The sequence below is a fragment of the Anarrhichthys ocellatus genome, unplaced genomic scaffold (genome assembly GCF_004355925.1).
Source record: "Anarrhichthys ocellatus isolate YVR2014 unplaced genomic scaffold, GSC_Weel_1.0 scaffold200, whole genome shotgun sequence".
Lineage (NCBI taxonomy): Eukaryota > Metazoa > Chordata > Actinopteri > Perciformes > Anarhichadidae > Anarrhichthys > Anarrhichthys ocellatus.
Window position 1 is genome coordinate 47,580 of NW_022280230.1, and position 8,378 is coordinate 55,957.

The 8,378-nt window shown below is 42.1% G+C and overlaps 1 protein-coding gene across 2 annotated transcripts in view; it reads right to left on the minus strand.

Moving 5' to 3' along the window:
* Nucleotides 1–4,322: 4,322 nt before the first annotated feature.
* The window catches only part of sdc4 (syndecan 4), a 21,166-nt gene continuing 17,110 nt past the window's right edge, over nucleotides 4,323–8,378 (minus strand). The window contains exons 2-5 of one of the 2 annotated variants that reach the window (XM_031878775.1): nucleotides 8,094–8,313; nucleotides 7,941–7,984; nucleotides 7,599–7,794; nucleotides 4,323–7,430 (exon numbers count right to left, since the gene is read on the minus strand). In XM_031878775.1, the coding sequence (XP_031734635.1) occupies nucleotides 7,279–7,430; nucleotides 7,599–7,794; nucleotides 7,941–7,984; nucleotides 8,094–8,313 (612 nt within the window). In that variant the 3' untranslated portion in view covers nucleotides 4,323–7,278. Of the gene's footprint in view, nucleotides 7,431–7,598; nucleotides 7,795–7,940; nucleotides 7,985–8,093; nucleotides 8,317–8,378 lie in introns of both variants that reach the window. The other variant, XM_031878773.1, reaches the window with a different exon arrangement.

Genomic DNA, 8,378 nt, shown 5'->3' on the forward strand with positions numbered 1-8,378 from the left:
CTCAGATTCATCTGCATCAAAACAAGATTCACTCAGATTCATCTGCATCAAAACAGTTATTTTTATTTATCCGTTTCCTCCTCAAGTTTCTTTTACAACTACAACAAAAAACAGAAGTGAAGTGAGGTGTCTTTGAAAACACATAGTTCCTTTTTTGTCCTTGGACCATGTGGGGGGGGATCGGTTCCCACAATGCACACACACACACACACACACACACACACACACACACACCGCAGCTGCCGGCCTCCCCGACTACCAGCCGTCCGACAAAAAAAAGAAAATCTTTTCAAAACCAACCTCAGGAACCAGCGGAGAGATGATTAAATTCTCCATGCGAGGAGTTCAAAAGCAATAAAAAATGAAATGAAAACATGGGCGGTGTGCAACACAAAGACCTCATTGTTGCCGGGCAAAGGAATGCCTGTGTATTGTGTGTGTGTGTGTGTGTGTGTGTGTGTGTGTGTGTGTGTGTGTGTCGATGTGGGCAGAGGTCGGGAGGAATTTGAGTTTTTGCATGGAGACAAAAGGCAGCCTATGAGGCAGCGAGGATGAGGCTCAGAGAGGGAAACAGAAAGACAGACGGTCGCTGCTTCCTTTCACGTTGTCCCACTCTAACACTTTGAAAACTCCACTTATTAATATGTTTTACATCAATGAGTCACGTGACCGACTGCCTGCTCAACATCTTTGTTTAACAAACATTCGGCTAATTAGCACCAAACACAAAGCCGTCCATCCACCTGCTTCGGTACAAAGTTTCATTTTGCTGATAAAAGAAACAGAAATAAATTAAAAAAACTCAAAATATAAAAAACATTTTAAAACAAAGCGAGTTTGTGTAACGATGAAAACGAGACAAAGTGAAACAGAAACAGACTTAGTGAATAAATTGACTCAAACTCTTCTTCTGGCTTTTCTCATACTCTGTACTAAAACTAAACGCGTCGTTTTGTTTCCTCAACAAAACGTTGCTGCTGCAGAACGCATGAAGAATAAGAACATAACGCTGCATTAATGTACAAAACAAGTGTCACGTTTCAACTAATGGTCTCAACATTGTTGTCCATCGATTGAACTTTTTAGTGACCGTCTTTGTGACTCTTATATAAATTCAAAATGATTATTTGTATGAAATGAATGCAGCTTTATCAAACGTCTCATGGATGCAGTTATACAGGTTGTAGATTGTTCGTGATTTGCATGTGTGGATATGGAACATCTTATCACACCTGAATTGAAAGCTGAGTAAACTTGCATCGGCAGATTTTCGATGCAAAATGTTCTTGTAATTTCACAAAAAAATACAAAACAATTCGCATCAGTTCTTATCTTTCTGGTAACTTGATTGATTCATGAACTTCAGCCTGGACGTCTTCTGGTCGGCAGGAAACTAATGCAACAGATGTATAAACATGATTTAACTCACAAAGGCTGCTTCACCTCCACGAGGAGGAGAAGTTAATAATAGAAACACCAAGCGTGGAACTTTAATGCCAATGACATCATCGGTTATCAAACACACGATGTGAGGTAACAACAGTGTGATGAAGTCAACAGTAAAGTACATCTACGTGTACTTCTACTTCCTCCTCACATTCAAATCAGAGCAGCAGGAAGGACGACATTCGTCCAGATGCAAATATTAAGAAGGAAACAGTCAAATTGATGCATGCTGGGTAATTGTTTCAGATAACTTCGATGTCACAGAGGTCAGAAATGTTTTTCACTTTGAACAGCCGGCAGAACATCCAACATGACCGAACCTGTCTCATCACAGTCCTCCAGTCACGCTGAAGACGACCGAGACAGAGACAGAAACAAAAGAGACAAGAGAGACAAGAGACAGAGAAAGATACAGAGACAAGAAACAAGATACAGAGACAAGAAACAAGAGACAAGAGACAAGATACAAGAGACAAGATACAGAGACAAGAAACAAGAGACAAGAGACAAGATACAGAGACAAGAAACAAGAGACAAGAGATGAAGAAAGACAAAGAGAAAAAAAGACGAGACAGAGACAAAAGTTAAGAATCATGAAAAAGAGATCAAGACAAGACACAAGAGACAGAAACACAAGAGACAAGGGACAAGATTGTGCCTTGTGTGGCGATTGTGGCTAAGTGGATAGCAGGGCCGTCTTTCAATCAGAGGGTCGGTGGTTCGACCCCGGCTCCGCTAGTCACATGTCGATGTGTCCAAGTAACGAGAGTTAAGAATCATGAGAAAGAGATCAAGCAAGAGACAAGAGACGAAGAAAGACGAACATGACGTAGGAGGAGTGACGTCACTCCTCCTACGTCTTTATATGTTAACTTCTGTTCATTGGTTGTGAAAACAACGTGGCGACGCCTTAATCCAAGACAGTGACAGTGAACTCGAGGCTTTAAAACATCAGTCCACAAACCAATGGGGGACGTTACCACGACTACGTCCACTTCCTATACACAGTCTATGACCTCACTCTAACTAACTGCTGAAAAGAGAAGAAGTAAAAGAAAGTGCTCAAAACAACTCCCAAACCAAAGTACATTGGAGATAATGTGCTGACATTGCACAATAATTCATATCATTTTGCTTTGCCTCAGGCTCAGGAATCAATACGTAATCAGAGAGAAGTGTGAAACAAAAACATCGTCTGCCTGGTGCAACACGTTTTGGAAATTCCCATAAATACTCTCACACACGGGATAGTGTGTATGAAGGTGTGTGTGTGTGTGTGTGTGTGTACTGACAGATTGTCAAAACAGGCGATAAGAGAAGAATGTGTGTTGTCCACCGTACCAAATACACACAGGACTCTTGTTTTCATGCTTATGCTGCAATGTTGGTCCGTCCACCGCTAACTGAAACATCTCAACAACCAGTAGATGAACTGTGGTCGTCTGTGGTCTCCAGAGGATGAACCCTGCTGACCTAAAGATCCCACCATCGGTGAGGTCTTAATATCTAGAACAGCTCGATGTGGATTGGAACAAAACATTCTGCACAGAAGATGTATCGTAACGACTTTGGTGATCTGCTGCATTTTGCTTTCCAGACACGTAGCATACGTTAGCATGCTAACACGCTAAACTAAAATGATGACCGTGCTAAACATTGGCAGTCAGCTCAAAGCAACACTGTGTTTAAGTCGTAGACTGTCTATAAGAAGTGGACGTAGTCATCGAGACGTCTCTCATTGGTTGGTTTGATGTTTTGAAGCCTCGAGTTTGATGATTTGTCCATCGCCATCTTGACTTTTTGCAATCAGTGAACAGGAAGTGAGCATATCTGGACTGAGGAGTGACGTAGAGACGCCATATACGTCTCTGGTAGAGACCTATCAATCACCGTGTAGCCCCGCCCTAAAGCATCCCCTGCTTTATGGTCTGTTGACTCTAAATGGACCATAATGTACTAAATGAACATCATGCTGTATTGAAGAAGACTTGAAACTAGAGATTGAGACCATAAACTCATGTTTACAATGTTTACTGAGGTAATAAATCAAGAGAGAAGTAGAGTCATTTTCTCATAGACTTCTATACAACCAGAGGAGTCGCCCCCTGGTGGAGACTAGGGAGAATGCAGCTTTAACACATGAAGCTTTGACTTCTCTTTTCAGAACCGGCGGTTGCCGCCTGGTCTAACTGCAGCCTCACAGAGCTGCTGACATGACCAGACTCTTATAGTGCGATCACACCAAACGCCTCGATGACGTTATGTTGAGTGTTGATGAGCAGCTACATGTTTAGCATCCAACAGCAGCAGAGCGTCACTTTCATTTAAATGTCTAAATTGCACTTTAACCTTCGTCCGTTTGTTTTTTTTGGCTTCGAAGAGACGAGAACAAACAAAGTCCACTGCAAAGTTTTCCCCGCCTGGTGTGATTCAACCTGTGTGTGTGTATGAACATGAAAGAGAGCATGACTGTGTGCCGTCACCGTGAGTGTTTTTCCTGCAGCTCAGATCCATTCGACAGGCTGCAGCTTGTCAGATGGATCTGAGCTGCACTTTTACCAGCTCAAGCTTTAAAGTGTTAAACATTAATGCTTTAATAATAACAATCCAATCATTTAAAAAAATATATATATATATTAGTTAAAATAAGCCACTCTGCATGAGTACTTTAAGTAAAACTTTGAACGCTTGACTTTTACTACACCGTAGTATTTCTTCTTTTACTTACTGTGAACTTCGAATACTTCTGTTTACATTAAAGTTTTAATCCGTAGAGATTTTTTCTCATGAAATCAAACCTCAGCCATTAAGTGTATAATCACAAATCTATAAATCAAACAGAACATGACAACAAAAGACAAAAGCGTTTTCAAATGTTAATGTGCATAAAAATAGCTTTATTTCCAATAATAAATCAGAACCTGCATGCAGAAACCAATGATTCATTGACCTCTCCACTCGTCGGTGATTCACATGTGGTGTTTGTGACATTAAGCAGCAGAACAATCGTTTCTCTTCTAGCTGAACAGACCGGGAGACGATTACCAGCCGAGACTTTTAACTGTTTCCTGTCCGAGCCGGAGAAAGCTCTCTCCCTCAGAGAGAGAGAGAGAGAGAGAGAGAGAGTCGGTGAAGTCGACTCATTTGTCCGAATGTAATCAGAGATGTGATCCTCCGTGTCCGAGACTCGCTGACAGAATGTTTGGTTTGTTTGTCAGGAGGTTTGTGTGGAGACCTTGAATTTCAAAATAAAAGTTGACCAAAGCTCCATTTGGGCTACAAAGATGGACGTCCCCAGAAACAGCTGAAAGTGTTCCAGCTTAGTAAGGAACCCGGGTCTACTTCTGACAACATGGACCATCACATCCTCTGAACAACCGGATGAACTCCGGCCACACAAGCAATCCTTCTACGAAACAAACATAAATACAAAAGCAAAAAATAAAAACGGTCTAAAAAGATAATAGAAACTCTTACAAAATAAAAAGCTTCAAAACTATTTTGCCTCTGAAACATCTCACACTAGTGTATATAAAACTTTATTAAATCACATATACAACAGCTTAAAAAGGGGGAAAACCCCCAAACCTGAAAGAAGGCAACAAAATAATTTGACAGTTAAATTAATAAAACAGGAACATGTTGATCTACTGCAGGAAACAAATGAAATAAAAACACTGGAGATGAACGAGAGGAGAGTTAGTATCAAAACAGTTACAGGAAATCACACGAACGTTACTGCCGCAGAGAAAATACAACTAGAATAATTTGGCATTTAAGTATTTGGAAGGTATTTGTTGAGTACCAAGTTAATATTCTTTTTATCTGACTATGTACATAACTCCTTGGAAGATCAGAAATGTGAAATGTGAGCATCGAACGTGTTCGTCACGGCTTTAGTGACGAACATAATAAAAGCGTCGGTGTAGCTTATTGAGAAAGCATCAAAACCCAAAACTAAAGAACACAAAGTACCAGAACTACCAGTTTCCCCGATCGCAGAGCTGAACAATCGTCTTCTCATTTCACTGATTGAGTATAAATGTTGTAGCGAGCTAACGATGAGCTTCACAGATAGGAGAAAGAAGTGACACTTATTTTATCACAGAGGACCGAATGCCACTCTCGCGTTAGCTTAGCTTAGCTTAGCATAAAGACTGGAAACTGAGGGAAACAGCTAGCCTGGCTCCGTCCGTCAGCTAGGAGCTCACCGATTAACACCTTCCATCTCAGTTGTGTAAAAAGTGTAAAAACGACAATTCTTCATTTAAAAAATAAAAAAGGAGAAGATGTGCCGGATCTTTCTTTGCTGGAAGCCTCCTGAAATAGTTCTAACATTAACGCTCATTAACATATCGGTGTCATGGTAACGTTAAGTTTACGACTTGCAAACTGTGTAAATTTAGTACCACGAAACTAAAGTTACAATATATAAACAGAAGTAACAATGTAACAATGTAATGCAAGTAAAGCTAAATGAGTTGGATAAAGCGTGACATCGTCAATGTACGGCGTCTTTAACTCTCACACGTTGCAACTCTGTGATCACAACTGTGGACAAAGCCAAGCTAATCATTTCCATTCGTTTCCAGTCTTTATGCTAAGCTAACCAACTGTCGGCTGTTGCGTCACATTTATCACAGATAATAAAGAGGTACCGATCGGCCAAACGGCCAAAACTATTCCTTTAGTCTAAAGAGGGTCAGCAGCTTCAGTCGTAGTGGGGTGTGTGTGTGTGTGTGTGTGAGGAATGTAGGTGTGTCACCCTGTAGGAGCATGTTGGTTCGAGTTCACCACAATAACAGAAAACAAACCCTGGAGGCACAGCGGTAATTATCATAGTGGTGAAACATCCTCCAGGCTTTAAAAAGGAAAACACGCTGCAACGCAACCGTGTGCGAGAGAGAGAGAGAGAGAGAGAGCGAGAGCGAGCAAGAGAGAGCGAGAGAGAGAGACCTGGGTCATACAGTATTTGCATATTCTCCTCCCTGGTTAGTTTAGCTTACTGATCAGGCGCTTGGTGTCAGTCTGACGGGACTTTCCCCACATGAGGAGATACAAAACATGCCAGAAGGTTTTAAAGACTAATGTTTTAATCTGAAACAATGATTTGCAGATACTCTCCTGACCTGTAACCGTCGGAGCACTACGAGGATAAAACAACTCAGATAATCTTTACTTATCGGTTCCAACGGATGACGTAGAAATCTACAGCGTTCAGGCAGATTTACTCAAATCAAAATGACTTTGAACAACGTTGAGCTCCGTTCTTTCCCGTCGTGAGGAGATCTTTAATAGAAAATAAAAAATGAAATCTCTCTGCGTTACAAGGAGTTCTTATAAAACTAATAAAAGTGTTCACATAAAAACATAAAAGTCATTCTTCTACAGCGGTGCGAGAAGCTGCAGGAGGAAATAAATAACGTGACTTTACCGTACCGAGACAGAATCATTGCACAGTGTTTAGTGTTTCTAACGGGGGGGGGAGCTTAAAGTCCTCAAAGTTCTGTTTCGTCTTCTCTTGACACATGGGGACAATATAATAAAAAAATGTAAAAAACACAAAACGAGACGGCGTACCGCAGCTGAAACCGTCCACTCACACTGCTGAGAGACAGACGAGAGGACCAACAGAGCCTCCGATTGGTCGAGAGGGCACCGATAACAATTAGCACACATCCAGGTGGGAGGAGTCAGTCAATCGATCGTGTAGTCGGGGCTTCTCTCCTTATGAGGTATCGAAAAGTGAGGATGAACGACGATGATGATGATGAAGAAGATGAGGCACTGTGAGGCTGATTGGTATATGTGTGTGTGTGTGTGTGTGTGTGTCTATGCGTAGATCTCCGTGGTGGGAGCTTTCTTGTAGATGGGTTTCTTCCCCAGCTCGTAGCTGCCCTCGTCCTTCTTCTTCATGCGGTAGATCAGGAGGAGGATGAGGAGCACAGCGAACATCAGGCCGACGGCACCGCCCGCAATCAGAGCTGGAGGAGACGAGGAAGAGAGAGAGAGAGACGGATTTTATATTAAGAGGAGGAGACGGGTTTTTTTTTATTTTTTTTATTTATATATATATATATATATATATATATTAAGAGGAGGAGGAAGACCAATGAGAGAGAGACGGGATTTTATTCACGGTGAGTTCTGACCTGCGAGGACCTCCGTCTTGTTAAAGATGCTGTCTTCACTGGCGTGGGACATGAGGACGTTGGACGGCTTCGCCTCCTCCTCCTCCTCCTCCTTGGTCACTTGGATTTCGTTGCGGTTCTGGACCAGGTCCACCAGGTCCACGGTCGGCCACACCGGGCGCTCCACCTCTGGGATCTTGTTGTCGTTGACTTCAGGCTGAAGGACGAAGACACGGATTTAAAAACCAAAGTCTGAAGCTTCAGCAACATCACACCCAATTTAAATGTAAAAGACTATAATATTGTTTAAAAAAAAAAGCAGCATAAACGACTATAAATACATATTTTTTAGAAGTTTCTCACCTTAACTGACGGCTTTGAGTCTCTAACAGGCGACACGGTTGTTTCTGTGGAAAGAGGCAGATTCTTCATTTAGTCTTCATCGTTTATATCATTTATATCAGAATTAGCTCCAGAATTACAAGACATGCTTTTAAAATGTGTTTGTAAACAAACCTCCATCACCGGATCCGGATAACTCGTAGTCCTCGTCTTTGTCCTCGTCGTCGTACATCGGGTCGGAGTAGTAGTCTTCATCGTCATCGTCTTCGTCGTCCGTGAAGCCAAAGTCGGACCCGTTGACTGAGTCTCCCGATGACTCCAGGTGTTCATGGCGCGTCGTCATGTCGACCGTCTGCGTGGTCTTCATGGGCATCCACGTCTCCGTCTCCCTCACCTGCTGGGACACCAGAGACAGAGGAGGAGGAGTCAGAGAGGTTTACAACACGATGTCAGAGGAGG